The sequence below is a fragment of the Podarcis vaucheri genome, assembly GCF_965113315.1.
Source record: "Podarcis vaucheri genome assembly, chromosome: Z".
Taxonomy (NCBI): domain Eukaryota; kingdom Metazoa; phylum Chordata; class Lepidosauria; order Squamata; family Lacertidae; genus Podarcis; species Podarcis vaucheri.
In genome coordinates, this window is record NC_138758.1 from 2,892,282 (window position 1) to 2,912,010 (window position 19,729).

At 46.7% G+C, this 19,729-nt stretch overlaps 1 protein-coding gene across 2 annotated transcripts in view; it reads right to left on the minus strand.

The window, feature by feature from the left end:
* Positions 1-7,186, minus strand: part of DOCK11 (dedicator of cytokinesis 11) — a 175,787-nt gene extending 168,601 nt beyond the window's left edge. The window contains exon 1 of one of the 2 annotated variants that reach the window (XM_082207379.1): positions 7,001-7,184. In XM_082207379.1, coding sequence (XP_082063505.1) covers positions 7,001-7,102 — 102 coding nt within the window. In that variant the 5' untranslated portion in view covers positions 7,103-7,184. Of the gene's footprint in view, positions 1-7,000 lie in introns of both variants that reach the window. The other variant, XM_082207380.1, reaches the window with a different exon arrangement.
* Positions 7,187-19,729: the final 12,543 nt, after the last annotated feature.

A 19,729-nucleotide genomic window follows, 5' to 3' on the forward strand; every position in this document is an offset into this window, starting at 1 on the left:
ACTGCACCACACTGGGTGGGGTGTTGAGGTTGCCTTTTAATATTTTATTGGCTGGGCATTGCAGGGATTTTGTACTGCACATTGTTTTAAATTTTCTGGTCTTGTTTATTTTTATCTGTTGTATTACATCCTATAAGCAGATTCCTGCATCACATAATCATGATGGCAATGGCGATGACAACACTCCAAGGCAGTTTCACAGCTACCTGATGCGAGGACAGAGGCACCTTTTAACAACCTCTGCACAGCTCCTTCTCCTGCTACTAAAGCTCTGTTGCGAATACAGCATGAACTTCTTCGCCCTGCTCTCTGGAGTGCAACATTCTGGGCTGCAGCCAACAAGCGATGGATCAGGAGTGGCTCCGGGAAGTCTGTTTACAAAAAACCACGCCAGAACCAGCTGGATCTGAGCCCTTTTGGTATCTGGAAAGGCTCGTGCTAGTCAGTTGTTTTCAGAGGAGGACAGGGAATCAGCCTCAGCTGCCCCACATCAGGAAGAATGCAGCTTTTCCCTCTCTCTGGATTTGAATCCCCAGAGAAATCCTTGCAGCTGTCTCCTGTACTGCACCCCAAGGCAGAGAAACAACCAAGCCGAAGAGAAGGGGGGAATGTAGGGCAGCCCCCATTAGGAAAACGGCATAGGGGGGCATGCAGGGATTTGTGTGCCATTTCAGAGACAAGCGTGCAGGACTAGCCGATGTGTTGCCTCTCCAGGGACTCCAATTCCCATCGGCCCCTGTTGCTCAGGGCTGATGGGAGTTGTAGTCCAGCAACAGACTGGCTGCATGGCTACAGTGGTTTGCTTTTTCCTCCTCCAGGGATCAAGGCCCTTTGAAAGAAGGTGTCAAGGCCTGCAGATATCCCTCTCCTGCTTCTGGTCACACAGGTTGTGCAGGCTTTGAGGTTGCTGTAATAGAAAAAAAAGCCTGCCACACTTGTTGGATCAGAGATGACAAGGGAAATCAGCGTGGGCAACAGAGGCATCGGTACCTGCACTATAACACTTTCAACGCAGAGCAAAACCCAACTGATCCTCCTCTCCAGCCTCCAGAACAGCCTCTGCTCTCCTGGTGCCCTCCAGATATTTTGGGTGGCGACTCTCATCTGCCCCAGCCTTTTGTGGCTAACATTCAGGGATGATGGGAGTTGTAGTCCAAAACTTTTATTTTACCTCATTTTTATCCCTGCATTGCATGGGGTTGGACTAGATGACCCTTGGGGCCCCTTCCACCTCTACAAATCTATGATACTATGATTGCATGTATTCATAGCCCACCTTTTCCTCCAAGGAGCTTAAAGTGGAAAACGTGATTCTTCCCCACTCAGCACAATTTAATCCCCACAACAGCCCTGTGAGGCAGTGACCAGCCCTCTGGCAGTGAGCTTCATGGCTGAGTGCAGATTTGAACCCTGGTCTCCCAGTCCTAGTCTGACACTCTAACCATTACACCACCACTGCCCCTCTCGCTGGAGGGAACCATTTTAAGGGAAGCCAGAGGCGGGGAACCTTGCCGAGTCACTCTAATGAAGATGAATGATAATAAGACTCATGAAAAGCAAGACGCGAAAGCTTGCTGAGCAGCACTCCAACAGCCAACTGCCGCTATTCTGGATTTGTTCTTTCTGACCACAAGAACTGCAAAGCTCCTTGACTCTGCTACCGAAGGCTGCTTTGGCTGCTGACTCTGCACCCACCGTTGCCGCCTCTCTGTTTCCAGGCAGCAGCACCGGGCTCAAAAGGAAGCCACACTCTTGTTTTGGTTGCTGCTGAGCGATACAGAGTGCGTGACCCTCCCCAAGACGAAACGGGGAATCTGTTCAGGTTGTTCTCATCTGCTTTGCTGGAAACACAAGTTGCACAGCAGGGAGGAAAGAAGCAAGCCAGCCTGAAATCCCTAAATGACCTAGGGTCATGCCTCCACCTGTCCACCCAGCTGACAAAGCAGCTCACTTTCTGTGTTGCCTTGACCATGGGATGTTTGTGAGGTCTGACTCAATGGGACAGAGGTGATGGGGGGTGATCCAGACCTTCAGGGAATTACAGCAGAGGAGTCAGCCTGCTGGACAGGCCTTCAAAGTCAAGCACCCTGTTTGCACCCTGGCCAACCAGATGCCCCAGTGGGAAGCCTGCAAACCGGGCCTGAGTGCAGCAGCATCTCTTCTCATTTGTGATTCCCTGGAACCCAGAGGCATGCTGTCTCCAGCATAGGAGGCAAATGGCAGCTGGGTGATATTCTGGATTTCTTGCATTAAGCAACAGCAACACACATAATGAAATGATTTACTGAAAGAATCCTTCCTGAACTGTGCTGTTTGGGACTTCGGGTAGTGCATGGGGGAGGATGGGAATCACTTTTTAAAAAGCCATTCTATGCAGAAATAAATATACAGAACTCTTTTGAACGTAGAGCTCTAGTACATTACACAGAGGTGTTCCTGGCTAAACCTCATCCCATATGTGCCTGGGGGGTCAACGTATAAGGAGCCTTCATTACATGGGGGTTGATTCAACAGTCCAGCCCCCTCCCGCCAAGTTGCAGCCTGGAGTGGTACATCCCCAGAAGACTCTGCTATGTGGTTTTGATGGACAGGCAGATAACTGTTTGGGTTTTGACGGCCTCAGCCAGCTTCCTATTTCGCACACTGTATCAGCAGCAGCAAGTCCCCTTATTTCTAATGCCCTTTGCTGATTAGAGGTCACTTCCTTTGCAAACTGACCGGATTGTTTATGGATAATGAGCAGAGAGATCAGCCAAGGAAGTATAATGTCATAAACAATGGTTGCTCCCAAAATCTAGGCTGAGCATTGCAGTAGCTGATACCCCACCCCGATCGAGTCACCCTACACAACCCAAAGATTTCCAGTATTGGGTATGCAGGGTTACATTCTGACATGGGTCTCTGCAGTAAGTAGGCCTGGCTTCCATTATATTTGTGTACTTGCCACTTCCAGGTTTGAAGACTGCAGTGCTCTTTACATGGGGACACGCTTGAAGGGTGACAAGGGTTCTGACAAGGAGCTGCCTGATCAAGCTACACCAATACACCATCTATCTGCTTCACTGGTTGCCGGTTTGATTCTGGGCTCAATTTAAGGTTTGACCTCCGTCCCACTACATGTGCCCATCTGCAGGTCTTGCTGCTGTTCATTCATAGCACCAAGGATTTGTAACCGACTCCTGAAAAATGTACTCTGCTGCACTACGCCCAGTGGGCTGTGAAGACCATTTTATCTTGGTCTGCCTACCAAGGAACTTGATTTATCATGGATCTGCTGGTGGTTTTTGGCACACACGTTATATTTTAGGCTGAAGTTTGCTCGAGCTTTGATTTTAGATAAGCAACCTTGTTATACGGCTGCAAAAAAAGGCAGGAGATAAATAAACAAGCCAAGACACCAGATCAGGGTTTATGGCTCTGTTGTAAACAATTTACCGTATTTTTCGCCCTATAGGACGCACCTTTTCCGCTCCAAAAATGAAGGGGAAATGTGGGTGCGTCCTATGGGGCGAATGCAGGCTTTCACTGAAGCCTGGAGAGCGAGAGGGGTTAGTGCGCACCGACCCCTCTCGCTCTCCAGGCTTCAGGAGAGCCCCAGCGCCAGCCCCACAAGGTCGGGGGACAGAGGGAGGCGAAACGCCGCCATCCTGCTGTCTCCTGAAGTGGTTTGGAGGCTGACGGCGGGGAGAAGAGCGCTTCTCCCCGCTGCCTGCCCCACCACTCCGGGGACAGCAGGATGGCAGCGTTTCGCTGTCCTGCTGTCCTGCTGTCCCCGGACCTGATCACAAGGCGGGCGGGGGGGAGAAGAGCGCTTCTCCCCGCTGCCTGCCCCACAAGCACCTGGGGGGGAAATAAATTTTTTTTTCTTTATTTCCCCCCCAAAAAACTTGATGTGTCCTATGGGCCGGTGCGTCCTATGGGGCGAAAAATACGGTAATCACTTGATTTCAGCTATTTTCAGTTACTGGATTTTTCTGTGTGGTTGGTTATGCGTTTAAACAACCCTAACCCCTGGGGTCACTACAAGACCATAGATCTAAAAATACTTCAGCCTGTCTTCTGGGAAATTTCTCCAAATGGGCCTAATTGTTACAACTGCTAATGACATTGCTCCTCTCGGGCAGAGATGGCTTGGCCACTGAACTCCATGCTCTGGTAACTTCCAGGCTGCAAGAGTGCTGGAATGCACTCTTTGTGGGGCTGTGCTTGAAGATGGCTCAGAAACTTCAATCGGATTACATTTTCATTTGCTAAAGAAACTTCAGTTGGGCTCACAATGCAGTGGCTGGGTTCCAGTTAGATATCAAGCGACCCCCATTTTGAAACAGCTGCACTGTTTTGCCATTTTGTTTCCAGGTCCAATTCAAGGTGCTCATGTAAGTGTGGCATGGTGGTTAGAGTGTCAGACCAGGACCTGGGAGACCAGGGTTCAAATCCCCACATAGTCATGAAGTTCACTGGGTGACTTTGCAGCCAGGCACAGCCTCTTCACCTACCTCACAGGGTCATCACAGGGATTAACTGGGGAGGGGCTGAACCATGGATTCCTTGAATAAAAAAGTGGGTTATATATTTAATAAATAAGCTCTTCTGCTTATCTGCTTAAGAAAGCTGGAGGGGCCAGCCAGATGGAGATGTCAGTCATCAACCTGGCATCCAGAGATCTCAATGTGATTACAGTTGGACCCGCGCCAGTTGCAAAACACACCTGGCTAATTTTGAACATGGTGGCAGCTCCTGAGTTTCTCCCCACAGAGATGTGCCTGGCACCTTCATTAGACAGCTCCTCCTGGTGAATTCTGAAGACGCATCTCTTTACCCTTTATTTTTAGGACTCACTTAATTTTTGTGATTGCAAGCCCCCCCCCCCCACACTTTCAACATTGTGTTCCACCCTGGGACTCTGGGATAAAGGTGGGAAATAAATTATAACAACATTGATATAGTAAAACAGGTCGCTTGAGCTCCTGTTTTTGTGGAGAAAGATTTCTGTAGCTGAAGCCACACCTAAAGCACCAGCCCTCCCCGTCTCCTGGCATGCCCATAGGAAACCATTTGCCGCCTTCTTCAACTCCTCATATTTCTGCTTTCTGAGAATATTTCTTCCCATAGAGCAGAAATCCATATGGCGAGGGAACAGCATGGAAAACAAATCTCAGTGATACTTTGCACACACTTCAGAAGGCAGACCTCAGAGCATCCAGCTCTACCAAAGACTCACAAGCTGCCCCTGGCTGCTTCTGGAAAGGTCCTGCGCCTGCCAGCGGAACAAAACTCAGTTCCATAGCAGAGAGAGAAAGGGTGTTCAGCTTCCACAAAGGCAAAAACCAATCTAGCCCTGTGAGGTTGACTCAGCATTAACTAAAAACCTCAAAACTGAGGCCCTGTGCCACCAAGGCATGTCACAGTACACCTTTTATTTACAATGCCATTAAAAAAAAAAATCTCTTCCAGCTAAAGCTTGAGGCTGTAATATGTAAGACCCAAACATTTCTTTGCCACTTTGTTCCTGGCCAAAACTAGCCAGGAACATACTGTCACGGCAATATGTGAAGTATGTGCAGGTCTGGACTTTGCAAAGAGAGCCAGTAATTTTCAATAATATAATAATAATAATTTATTATTTATACCCCGCCCATCTGGCTGGGTTTCCCCAGACACTCTGGGCAGCTTTCAACAGAACATTAAAACAAAATAGAACTTCAAACATTAAAAACTTCCCTAAAGAGGTATATAAAGCTTCTAGCCCTCGTGGTTTTTTTTCTTTTTAAAAAGTGCTCTTTTAAAAAAGTACTCTTCTAGCCCTCCTGCTTGAAAAGACAGGCTTGAAAATGGGCAGGAAGCGTCAGATAGTTAGAAGAACCGGCAGTTGAATGACGTGACTTGGACTGGTGCATCATGGGAGGAGAGGGTGGCAATTTTGACCGTAGTGCATCCACATGGTGAGCACAGGAGACACGGACTGCATGGGCTGCACTGATCCTGCCAGCTGTGGCCACCAGACACTGGGGCAGCTCAATCATAACTCTAAGAGGATCTCTTTGGGTGCTTTCCTCAAATCAGAGCAAATCTCCAGACAACCCTGGCTGGCTCCTACTGCACTTCCTAGGCACAGCTCAGGCCATCTCTGTGGCTCCTGGAAGTTGGCATAAGCCCTCAGGGTGGTTGGCAGGTGTGCTGTTTTAGGAAGACAACATGGCACGGGTCTGGTTGCACTATAGGAACACAACCTAAGGAAAGCCTCACTACAGGATCAGGCCCAGGGGGCCCCATCCAGCCCAGCATCCTGTTCTCACCGTGGACAACCAGCTGGCCCAGTGACAAGAAGCCCAAAGCAGGACCTGAAGCTGAAGGCTTCATCACCCTCAAACCACCACTTCCAACGATCCATCCTGCAGACCGGCCTCCAAACTCTAGCTTGGCCTCCCACTCTCTGCCCGACACGGCCTGCAAGGGGAACAAGCTGGCATCTCCCCTATGGGGCACAGCTGGGCTCTGGGTTCCTATGCCGCTAAGCCTCCTTCTCCTCCCCGCCCCAGGAAACCTCCTCCCTCTCCTCTTCTGGGTGCTGGGTGGAGCCTTCCTTCCCCTTCTGCGGGCGGAGGAGCGGCTTAGAGCTGTTCCGAGAGAGGGGGCCGCTCTCCCAGCCCACCGCGGGAGCCCACCACAGACGCAGCTGGTCCCTGCCGTCCTGCCCAGCTGCGCGCAGCCACGCCCCCTCGCTGACACCAGCTCTCCATCCTCGCTTCACCCCAAAGCACCCAGACCCCTTCCCGCCGCGCGCTTCACACCCCGTTCCTCCTTTCTCCACCAGCTACCTCCCGAGGCCCAGCAGCAGCAGCAGAAGAAGGCCGCCTCTGGGCATGCACAGAGAGCGAGCCGGCGGCTCTCAGGAAAGAGGCGTGAGCGCACGCCGCAGGCTGGAAGCTACCCGGCACCGCCGCCCCCACGCGCCCCCGCGTTGCCCGGCGCGCCCCGGAATTAAAGCCCGGCTCCTTACCAGCCCCGGCGAGGCGCGCACCGCCTCCGAGACGCTCTGCCGCAGCTCTGCCGCCGTGCCCGGCTTGCTGAGCCGCTTCGTGAATTTGCGCACCTCGGCCATCGCTCCCGACAGCCGGAGCAGCAGAAACAGTTGCAAGGATAGCCCTGAGTCCGAGCCCGCCAGAGGGTCCGGCTCGCCTCCCTCCCGCCCAGGCGAAGGAGGAGCGAGGGGCTGGACCAGAGCAGCCCTCCCCGGCTGGAGACAAAGGAAGGAAGGCGGGGGGCGAGGAGGAGAGCGTGGCAGACGCGAGCCGGGGCCGGCAGGGAGCAGCACAGAGGGTCTGGCGAAGCCCAGTTCCGGGTCTTCCTCGCATCTTCCACAGGACCGGCTTTTCCTCCTCTTAGACCGGGTCAGCACAGTATCGCAGACTCTGGCTGGCAGTCGTTCTCCGGGGCTTTCAGGCATTCCCAGCATGTCGCTGGGGAACTGAACATCTTCCGCTGATCTGGGATCCTTTAAGAACGACTTGAGTCAGAACGGGAATGCATCTTGTTCAGTATTATTTATGCCAGGGTTTCCCAAACTTGGATCTCCCGCTGTTTTTCGACTACAACCCCCACCATCCCTTGCCACTGATCCTGGTAGCTAAGCATGATGGAACTTGTAGTCCAAAACAAGCTGGAGACTCAAGTTTGGGAAACCCCACTCTGCAATGACCAGCCGCCAAGACTCTCCAGGATTTCAGGCAGGGAGTCTTTAGCGGCCCTGCTGTGGGCGGAAGATGGGGCTTCTGCAGCAAAAGGGATGGACGCGGATGGCGCTGTGGGTTAAACCACAGAGTCTAGGGCTTGCTGATCAGAAGGTCAGTGGTTCGAATCCCTGCGACGGGGTGAGCTCCCGTTGCTCGGTCCCTGCTCCTGCCCACCTAGCAGTTTGAAAGCAAATCAAAGTGCAAGTAGATAAATAGGTACCACTCCAGCGGGAAGGTAAACGGCATTTCCGTGCGCTGCTCTGGTTCGCCAGAAGCGGCTTAGTCATGCTGGCCACATGGCCCGGAAGCTGTATGCCAGCTCCCTCAGCCAATAAAGCAAGATGAGCGCCACAACCCCAGAGTCGGCCACGACTGGACCTAATGGTCAGGGTCTCTTTACCTTTACCTAAGGCACAGCCCTTCCCTCCAGAAGGGGAGGGTTCAGTTTCCTGCCCCTGTAAGAGACTTGCCCCCAAAATGCACCCCTGGAAGGGAGTGACTTCTGCCTGTCACAGCAAGCCTCTTTCCTATCCCAGCACTTTGTAAAAGGCCGGTATAGAAATTTAATTCTTAATAATATGATAATAATGTATCGTGTTAATGCCAATACAAGGACCAACCTGATGCTGTTGAGCTGCAACAGAAAGCAGAAGGCTGGATCCAGGTAAGGCTGGACAAGAGGGCCGCCAGCAGTCCAAGTGAGAAACTGGCCTCCAGAAGTGTAATACAGTATGTCCTTTGTACCAGTGCTTGGGTTATGGAACGCAAGAGGGAAAGGGCTGTAGCTTAATTGCCCCAGGTTCAGTTCCTGGCATCTCCCAGTGGGACTGGGATAGACCCGCCTGAAACTTTAATGAGCCTGTGCCTGCCAGTGTGGATAATGCTGGACTATGTGGACTAATGGTTCCTGTTCTCTTCAGGGGGCCTTAAAAAACAAAGCTTCCTCCAAACATTAAGCAAATCATGACTTTCCACCAAACTCTCCTAAAGTTGTAGCTATGGCAGAAGCACCCTGTGATTTGAGCATAAGAGACTGTGCATTGTTCCAAATGCTCTGTTTCATTTCCCCCAGATTTTGGACCGTGCAGCTTCTCTTCCCCGCCCACTAAAAAACCACTACCCATCATCAGTGCTTATATGACAAGGAAGTGATGTGGTAGAGACTGAATTTCCTGCTCACATTTACGTACCAGTTCAGATTTCAGTTCACTTCACGCTTTGTTGTTGTTTTTCCCCCCAATAATTTTTTCCCCCAATAATTTCCCCCCCCAAATGTCTTAAACACAATACAGTGGTACCTCGGGTTAAGTACTTAGTTCGTTCCGGAGGTCTGTACTTAACCTGAAACTGTTCTTAACCCGAAGCACCACTTTAGCTAATGGGGCCTCCTGCTGCCGCCACACCGCTGAAAGACAATTTCTGTTCTCATCCTTAAGCAAAGTTCTTAACTTGAAGCAATAGTTCTGGGTTAGCGGAGTCTGTAACCTGAAGTGTATGTAACCCAAGGTACCACTGTACAGCTTAACAATATTATTCTCCTTTCAGTCTATATCTTATCCGAATTAACTTCCCTCTTCTGGCTTCTCTACATTGCTCTTACTTAAGCATGATTACTATATATACATTCTACAAATGTCTATAATTCCTTAATAAATTTTTGTATTACACTTTACACATACATTCCTTATTACAGCATTACATCTTGTGGCCTAGCCAAATGCTTACAATAAACATTATGAGTTTTATTTCAGTCCTGTGAGTGTCTTTATTTATGTACAGTTTTCTTTAAGTATACCATAAATTTGGACCATTCTCTTGGGAATTTCTCATCGTCCTGCTGTCGGATTCTTCCAGTTAGCCTTGCTATTTCCTCATACTTGTTGTTGTTTAGTCGTTTAGTCGTGTCCAACTCTTCGTGACCCCATGGACCAGAGCACGCCAGGCACTCCTGTCTTCCACTGCCTCCCGCAGTTTGGTCAAACTCATGTTGGTAGCATTGTTGGCCAGAAAGTGTTAAAGAAAGACAGAACTTTTTTTATGTATGCAACTACAGCAGCAAGGATTCTCATCGCAAAACACTGGAAAATACAAGATTTACCCACACTGGAAGAGTGGCAGACGCAATTGATGGACTATATGGAACTGGCTGAAATGACTGGCAGAATCCGAGATTTGGGAGAAGAAACAATGGAAGAGGACTGGAAAAAATTTAAGGACTATTTACAAAAATATCATAAGTTGTATGAATGTTAAGCATTTGCACGATTTGGAAATTTTAGCTTCAGCAATTAGATTCGGTGTAACAGGAAACTAAGTTATAAGTAAGAAAAGGTTGAAATTTAAAGTAATATTATGTTTAATTTAAGGTATAAGTAATGATAAAAAGTATTTTAAATCCAAAAACATAATATCTGAAGGGTACAAAATAAGACATGAAACAAGGTAATAATTTGCTGATATTTTTATTGTAAGGAACGCAGGGTGAGGAAGATGAGGTGAGGTTTTATACAACCTACTGAAGTCCAGTAGGTTGTATTAAAAGGTTTTGGAAAGTTGGTTTGTTTTTTTTCTTCTTTCTTTTTTCTTACTTCTTTCTTGTATTTTTTGTATGTTTGGAGTTTGTATCTGAAAAATGTAATAAAAATAGTTATATATATTAAAAAAACCACTCATGTTGGTAGCTTCGAGAACATTGTCCAACCATCTCGTCCTCTGTTGTCCCCTTCTCCTTGTGCCCTCCATCTTTTCCAACATCAGGGGCTTTTCCAGGGAGTCTTCTCTTCTCATGAGGTGGCCCAAAGTCTTCATGGTAGGAAGTGGCAAAAAAGGAAATGTTAGTGGCAGCACCTATCATCCTAATGGAAGCTTGGCTGCCACCTCTCAAGTGCAGGGCTCTCTTTGTGGTAGCCCCAGCACCAAATGTTCTGCCCAGGTCCTTTGCTGTTTCACTCTTTCTTTTGAAGCATCATTTCCCATAGCATGGTGCCATATACCAAGTCACATGGTTCATTACTGATTTGTTTTCCAAGATTTGGACAGGAGACTTTCCCAAGGAAACACCAGTGATTGGACCTGGAACCTTAGCATGCAAAGCAGATGTTCTTTCACTGAACTACCCTGGAAGATGGTATTCCAATGTCCTAAATATCTAAGAGCTGCTGGATCAGAAGCCAAACCAGGCCAGCATCCTGCCATAGCAGCCAACCTTATATCCACAGGAAGCCCAAAAGCAGAATATGAGCACCGCAACACTCTGCCAACCTGCAATTCCCAGCAACTGGTACTTAAAAGAGTTTTCCCTGACATTGGGAGCACAGCATAGGCATAGGCAGTCTGTATCTCCTGTGCAAAGGTCTATACCGCTTTAAAAAACCATTCAAAGACCATTAATGGTGGCCATTAAACAAAGGAATCCAACTCACCATCACCTGCTTAAAGGGTATGCAAATCAATATGCGTGTGCACACACACCTCAGGTGCATATAAACCCTCCCTTTTAGATAGCCCAATTGTTTAAATTGAAATCTCCTGTTTATAGGAATGATTCTTGTCACATCTTTAGCTGCTCCGTAAATGCCTTGTTTCTGGAGTAATTTTTAAGTATTTAATAAACCATAGTCTCTCCTTAGAACATTCTATGTTTTAAAATAAGCCAGAGGTTTTCAACCTTTTTGAGTTTACAATTCCATTGACCAACTATATTACTTCTGCAGCTCCCATGTGGGGCTCAGGAGCCCAGTTATTTCACCCCTTGCCTGCAGAGCTGGCAGCTTCCTCTCCTCTCCCCTCTCCTTGGAAGCCCTCTGGACAGCTGCCTGCAGTCCCTGGTCTCTGAGCTGCACCCCCCTGCCCCAAAGAGAGGGGCCTCCCAGAGGACCATTCGCCTGGGGAGCTTGTAGCCAGGGCTGCTGCAACAAACAGCTGGGCAAGCCTTTGGGAGGCAGAGATGAGAGAGGGCATCAGAGGAGGGAGGGAAGAGAGACAGAGGCCAGGGTTGTCCTGACTCCTGACCATCATTCAAGGCACCCCAGCATGCCACGGCGCACAGGTTGAGAACCACTGAACTAAGCAATGAATTGTGCTGCTTTCTCTGCAAGCTTCACCTCCCTTCCATCTTACTTCCAATTCAAAAATAAAAAATGAATTTGGACTTCCAGAAAGATGCGTCTGTTCAGAAATCAGGCTCCGGAGCTCTGGAGGACTCTAATTGACTTTAAATGCTGCTCAGGAAAGTGATTTTCCTTTCTCCACTTTTAAACTTATCAATTCACTGAGAACTTATCAGCACTTTCTTATCTATGTTATAGGAAACACTCTGGGGCAAGCACTGTGAGAAGCATCCTGGGTAGGCCGTTAGCTGCTAGCTGTTAATTGCCAGCTCCCTTTTACACTTTGTTTTTTGACTTCCTGGCAGTCATTACACAGAGAAGCTCTTCAATAGAACAAACTGAGCACTTTTTACCTTTCCTTTCCTGCTAAGGAATCCTCTAAGGGAAAATATTTGCCGCTGTTTTACTGGAGGAACTTCTCTCATGGGTCCAGGAGAGGAACATTCTACCACTAGAACAGATTGGTTTCCGAAAGTCAGCATCAACCATGGACCACTGCCTAACTCTCTATCACCTTGCCAGTAAATACACTGCACCAAGGCAAGGCCACCTATTTGCCGCTTTCATGGACCTGGAGGCCGCCTTTGATTCCATTCCTAGGCAGAGATTATGGTCCAAACTTGCCCATCTGGGAATTGATCCGCACCTCCTCTCCCTAATTATTTCCCTGTATTCAAACACCACAGCTCGCGTCCGAAGTGGGCCCAACGGCTCCCTCACTACTCCATTTTCAACGGCCAAGGGCGTCCGACAAGGTTGTCTCTTAGCCCCTCTACTGTTTAATCTCTATCTTCATGATGCAATTTCCACTTTGAAGCTAGCATCTAAGTACCCTCCTCACTTAGCAGGCCACCCCGTTGCTTCCCTTTTCTATGCTGATGATGCCGTCATCTTATCCAGAACAGCTGCGGACCTAGCAAATGCAGTTAATGCATTTATCGCCTATTGTAAGGCGGAAGCTCTTAATATTAATTATAAAAAATCGAAAGTCCTCCACTTCACTCGTTCCCGCAAACTCAAGCTGGAGCCGCTTAAGATCACAGGTGGCTACTTAGAAAAGGTAAAAGCCTTTAAATACCTAGGCTTAATATTCACTAATAATCTCTCCTGGACCACCCATCTACAATCTGCCTTTCTCGCTGCAACCACGACCTCTAACACCATTGCCCGATTTTACCACCAGAAGGGCGGCAAACACCTTCCAGCAGCAATTCAAATATTTAGTGCCAAAGCTGTCCCTAAATTATTATATGGATGCGAAGTATGGACTACAGCAATATCAGCTAACTTGGATCGCCCTCTTCATATGTTTCTGAGATCTCTTTCCGGCGTCCCGAGATGTGTCTCAGGTGCAGCCCTACGACTCGAGTTCGCCCAGCCCTCAATTGTAAAACGAGCATGGAGTCGAGCCATTTCCTATAGCTCCCACCTATTAGCATCGGATGCTCAAATTAGAGGTGGGTTTTCCAATCTGATCCTAAGAGACATTCATAACTCCCCTTGGAAAACTACAATTAACCTCAAACTCCGCTCTCTTCTCAATCTGAATTGTAAAACTGTTCTTAACTCAGAGTATATCAGCCCGGCGGCCCTACCTCCAATTAAAAAGAAACTACAGCAACTTGACTTCTCTAATACAGCTTCCTATGCAAGAGGGCCGTGTTCAGGCCTAGCCCTAGCTATTCCACCCCCTGAAGGGATCCCTCTATATTGCTTCACAATTTCTTCGGAGGCTAAGCGAAGGGCCTTTACCTGTGCCTGTCTCAACTGTTTTCCTACAGCAGTTCTGTCGGGTCGTTATTCCAGAGTTATTCCATCGCAAATAGAACATGCACCTGTAATGACATGGCCTTGGAGACTATGGAACATGTAATGCTCTTCTGTCCTAATTGGACAGATGAAAGATCTTGGTTTTTAACCCCTCTCGTGAACAAGCTTCATCTCCCAATCCAGTCTTGGATAGTGTCCCTTTTTCTGCAGGATTCTGATTGTTGGATTACCGAGATGACAGCTAACTTCCTGCTTAGTGTGATGAAGAGGAAAGCGGCACTATCTTCTTCCTTAACACCACAGCTGCAGTCGATACGACGCACAATCGAACGAAGTTCCAAGTAGCCTTATTGTACAAGGACAATGGAGTTAGGACAAATCTGAGGAGCTGAAGGACCCTTTAACGGTCCTCTTCCAGCCTCAGCAGTTTTTGTGTGTGTGTGTGTGTGTTTTCTCTTTAAGTATTTGCCCAGGACGATATCTACCTTTACCTCCCCACCCCCATTTTATGTTGTTATTTTAATGTATATCATGTTATGGCCACACGGCTAATGCAATAAAATTTATGTGTGAATCCTGTCCTTGTTTACTCCTCACCGCATTATTATGCCTGCTTGTAAACACTACAGGGATATGAGGAGGAAGTCCTTTCACCAGCTCCCAAACAATAAAAAATGGAGGACTTCTTTAACAAATCTGTTTTTACAGTTTCAACAAAAAGCCAGTTTTCCCCTCTTGATGTTGATTGTGAATGTGAGGAGAATATTCGGAGTGGGGGTGCAGAACTAGATTCAGTGAGGGGGCAAGCTGACTCTCAGCTTCAAATAGAGGAAGAAATAACAAGTAGGGAGAGCACCCAATTAACTTTAATTGCAAGAACGGTTGAACACATCTTCCAACAAATTCGAGGTATCGTCTCCCAAATAACTCAATTATCCCAAGAGGTCCATAGATTATCTGTTAATAATAAGCAGGTACCAATAGACCACCAAAGAACCAAAGCAAAATGGCGTCAACAAGAGTAGACCCCTAAGCTCAACACAGAATGTGTAGAGGTCTTTAAAATCAATTCATCTAATCTTTCAACCAAAAAAGATCTGCAGGACAATCTGTGGAAGTTCAGATCAAACTCCTAACTGGAAAGGCGCCCAATGTGCCAAACGACATCTATCAGACTTACAGAGATTGATCTAGTTGGGGCTGAATCCCTGAATACCACAAACCAATTCCCAAAAATCATGTTAACTTTTTCCTCTACCAGACTGCCCTTACTGATCCACAAATTGAAACCCAGATTGTCAAGCAGAGGAGTTTTTCCAGCCTGGGTATTTCTCAATTCTATTGTCGTGCCCTTATGCAAGATGAGGACTAGGGCTACAGAGCGACCCACAAAACCAAAGCCTAGATCTCCAATGGAAGTGATGACATCACAAACAAACTTGATAAGCCGGGAGGAAAAAGACATGCCTGAGTTGAATCCACAGAATCATGCTCAACATCAGTATTATCCCTTGGAAGATGATTTCCTCCTTTAGGAACGTCTCTCAGGAAAAGCAAGAAACAGTTATCAAGAGGCTTGACCTTATGAGCCAGACACTGAAAGAGAACAAAGAATCGGAGGTAGAGACTGACAACAGGCCCAATGTCCATAACTGCTTGATATCTACGGAACCCACCAGAGTTCTGGGCAAAGATGAGACATTCAGAGGAGGAGGAGGAGTTAGGAACTAGGCTTAAGGAATCTCCACTGGTGAGCACAGTGGTACCTCGGGTTAAGTACTTACCATTCGTTCAAGAGGTCTGTTCTTAAACCTGAAACTGTTCTTAACCTGAAGCACCACTTTAGCTAATGGGGCCTCCTGCTGCTGCTGCGCCACCAGAGCCCGATTTCTGTTCTTATCCTGAAGCAAAGTTCTTAACCTGAAGCACTATTTCTGGGTTAGCGGAGTCTGTAACCTGAAGCATATGTAACCTGAGGTACCACTGTAATTTGCAAAGTGAAGGTCCAGTGAACACAAATGTGAGCACTTCATGCCCAACAACTGAAATTATTGACCATCTGGATCACACTACTGGTATAAATGATACCATGTAGCCTCAAAAATTGGCATACTCTAAAATCACTAGAACACAATCAAACTTCTATCATGGAATGTAACAGGGTGGCTGAACAAGATTCAAGACAGCAATTTCTGTTCCTATTTACAAACACATGATATCATTTTCCTGCAAGAAACCTGGGCAAAAGAAGGTACAACGGTTGAATTACAGGGTTTTACAAGTTACACCCAACCAGCACTTAAAACTGCAAAGCACGGAAGGCCTAGCGGGGAGCTGGCTGTGCTGGTGTCAACATCTCTTAATGTAACAATTCAACTGTGCCCCTCACTGACCACCCCTAATTTTTTAGCATTGTCCCTGTCCGATAGTCTTCTGAGAAATACTTACTGTATTTGCGTGTAATATTCCCCCAGTAAAGTCCTGTGGGGAACTGAGTTCACATTGGGAAAGACTTGACCAACTACTCAAAAGTATAGACTCTTTGTCGCCCAACCCTCGGTTTGTCTTGGGGGATGACTTCAATGCCCGGATTGGCCTTGTCTCCCCACAAAATATAATATTATCTGGACTAAACTTGGAGGATGAACCCAAAATCTGCCAGAGGACAGCAATGGACACCACCTCTAACCGTGCTGGGAAATACCTCTGTGAACTTATAATTAAGCACAATCTTTTGTTATGTAATGGGCATGGACAAGGAGATCAGGAGGAGTATTTTGCTTTTATTTCCCCCAGTGGATTTACTAGCACCATAGATTATATCCTAGCATCTAATAATGTGCCAGTTAATCGAGACACCCTTAGGATAATCCCCTGAGCTGAAAGTGACCACTTTCCACTTGAGTTATTGTAGCACCCTGCTTGTGGTTAACGCTTAGCTGGAATGAAATATTCAACGCAGCAATAGAGAAATTAAAATAATAATTTATTTGTCAGACAAATAAATGAGAGACACAGTGGTATATGGTTACCAATGCTCTGCTCTTCCAGCCCTGATGGCCAGCACTTATATTCCCTCAGCCCAACCCCCTTGGTCCTCCTTTGGCTGCCTCTGTCCAATCAGCCTGGTTGAAATTCCTATTGGCTGTTTGCTAGAACCAATCATAAAAGATACACCCATTTCCTATTACCTTTTATGGGAGACAGAGAGCTATATTTTCTTCTATTTATAAATGGCAAACAAGTAGCCATTAACCTCGACAAGGCACCTTAATTACCAGATAACCTTTGGCCCCTACTGCTCTATTCACTGCAAACCAGATGGTTAAAGCAGATGGTTTTTTAATTTCATTTTAAACAGAGATCTTGGGTTCACCTTCTCACACACCATCTATGAAATATCTCCTTCTTTGGAGGTCTTTAAACACAGGCCCGACAACCATATGTCAGGAGTGCTCTGATGGTGTTTCCTGCTTGGCAGGGGGTTGGACTCGATGGCCCTTGTGGTCTCTTCCAACTCTATGATTCTATGAAATAAGAATCTAACATGAATCTAACATTTCTTACTTTCTAAATCCTTTGCATAATTACATTTAAGCCAATATATTTATACATTAATATATATAGATTTTTAGAAGAAAGGGAACATAGTAAAAAACAGTTTCCAAAAGCAACTTCAGAGAGAAGCCTCTTAGTTTACAGCCCCCCTTTTCCTGCTGAAACAGCTGCTGTTCCTAAAAGCAACTTCTTCAATTTACCCTTTAACCTTATGAAAATGTGGCTCAAGTTTAATGGGAGACATAATAATTCTTACTATTTATCAACTCTTAATTGTGTTTTTATAGCTTAATTGTATTCTGTAATTTGTATGGTCAGTATGACCTTTTGCTCCTAGCCTGTAATTTCCTTTTGCAACCCTGAAATATTGTTATAGATCAGGGGGGCCTTTGTTCAAGATGAGCACATCTGCCGATGCACCCAGCTGCCTGGCATGAGAGATGCTGCCTGGCATAAGAGATACAGATATTTTAAAATATATATTTTAAGCTCATTTTACAATGCAGATCTTGATCAGATGCCTCATTATCTCTTGCACTATTTGCTTCTCCCGCTTTCCCTAAAATATTGGATGAAACGGAATATCTGATACTTGGAGATAGACGGTTAAAATGGAATGCACAAGTCCAGGAAAAAATGATCCAGATCCTGGATTCTCATGAGTTTGCTTTATTAAAGGGGGAAATGTTGTTAGAAACAGGAAGTGTAATTGGACTCTGAGAATATAATTAACCGAATGCGCCCCCTGATGACCACAACCAGTGTGATCAAAAATAAAAAGTTCAGAAGACAGACATGGTTCGATAAGGAAAGTCAGAATAATAAAAAACGTCTATCTGGGGAACTTAGAAAATCGAAGTTAAAGCATGATAAGCACAATCTTGCTCTGCAAGCTGAGGTAGCTTAATTACGATACAATTATAAACTATTACTTAAAAGTAAGAAACAAATACCGTATATTATGAGCAACAGTAGAAAGCACTGGGAGATGCAGCACTTCAAAAAGACTCACGGAAATTTTGGCATCTGGTTGCCCAAGGTACAAACGGGCTGGGCTACTCGTTAGAAGCATCTGTCCAAGGAAAGGATTGGGTGACATATTTTACAGGAATATATAGCCCTTTTTGCAACTGCTGCCATTCTTAACCTGAAACTGTTCTTAACCTGAAGCACCACTTTAGCTAATGGGGCCTCCCACTGCCACCATGCCGCTGCCGCGCGGTTTCTCTTCTCATCCTGAAGCAAAGTTCTTAACCTGAGGTAATATTTCTGGGTTGGCAGAGTCTGTAACCTGAAGTGTCTGTAACTTGAGGTACCACTGTACCTAATTTAGACGAGGGCTGGAGAACCTTTCGCCTTCCAGATGTTGTTGGACTCGCCTCCCACCCGCCACGGACGACCAGGTTCCCCAGCCCTCCTTCAGACCATTCTGAATTTCAGACCCTTTTTGGTTCCTGTCTGATATTTTCTGTGAACTCAAAGAAGTTTGAACTTAAACCAGCATGGTACAGATTATCTCGTTTGTATTTTACGCCTCTCAGTTCTAGAACCAGTGCCTGTCTCCACTAGATGGCCCTCTGTGTTTAGAGTTTATGAAGAACATGTGAGATCTGTAACAAAATGTTGCAGCTTAAGAGGGTTCAGGGTTTCAGCCAGCAAGATGTACTGTCTTTCAGGAAACCCCATCCCTTTCTGCCTTTTCCCCACAACAGACACTGAATCATCTCAAGTATTACAGGCCAAGGTAAAGAGATGTGTCTTCAGTATTCGCCAAAAGTCGTATCGTTAAAGTGTGACATTGATCTCTGAGGGGAGGGAGTTCCACAACTTAGGGGCTGCCACAGAGAATTTTGAGGGCAAGGGGCCACCAAAGAAGGCCCCCTCTGCCAACCCTAACACCTGTGGGGGTCTGTAGGGAAGGAGACAGTCTGTCAGATATTTGGTGTCTAAATTGTTTACCACTTATATCACTAGCGTGATCACCTTGAGTTGGGCGCCAAAATGAACTGGGAACCAATGTAGCTGTTTTTTAGAACAGGAGTTATATGAGTTCTAAAAGCAACTCCAGTCAGTAATTTGACAGCTTAAGTTTCCAAGTCACTTTCAAGTGCAGCCTCACATAGAGGGCAGTGTAATAATCCACTTACCAGTCCTGTGGCCAAGTCATCTCTGTCTAAACATGGCTGTGGCTAGAAATAGGCATTCCTCCTAGCCGTCTGAGGCTTGAAGTGGACAATGCTGGGTCCAGACTCTGCCCAGAGTACAAACCTACTCTGCAGCCCCATCTAGGACAGGCTCCTTCTGGACTCAATAACTTGGAACACAAACCACCTCTGTGCTTTTAGGACTGAGTTTACCTTTTTGGGCCCATAACCAGTCCATCACTACCTGGGAACACTTGTGTAACACCTCAGCTGAATCTCTAGATTCAGATGGAACAGAGGCACAGAGCTAAGTGTCATCTGCATATTGGTGACACTTCACCAGTTGAAATCAGACTCAACCACCATCTTTCAGTCATGCAAAAAATGATGATGCAATAAAAGGACAAAAAGCAAC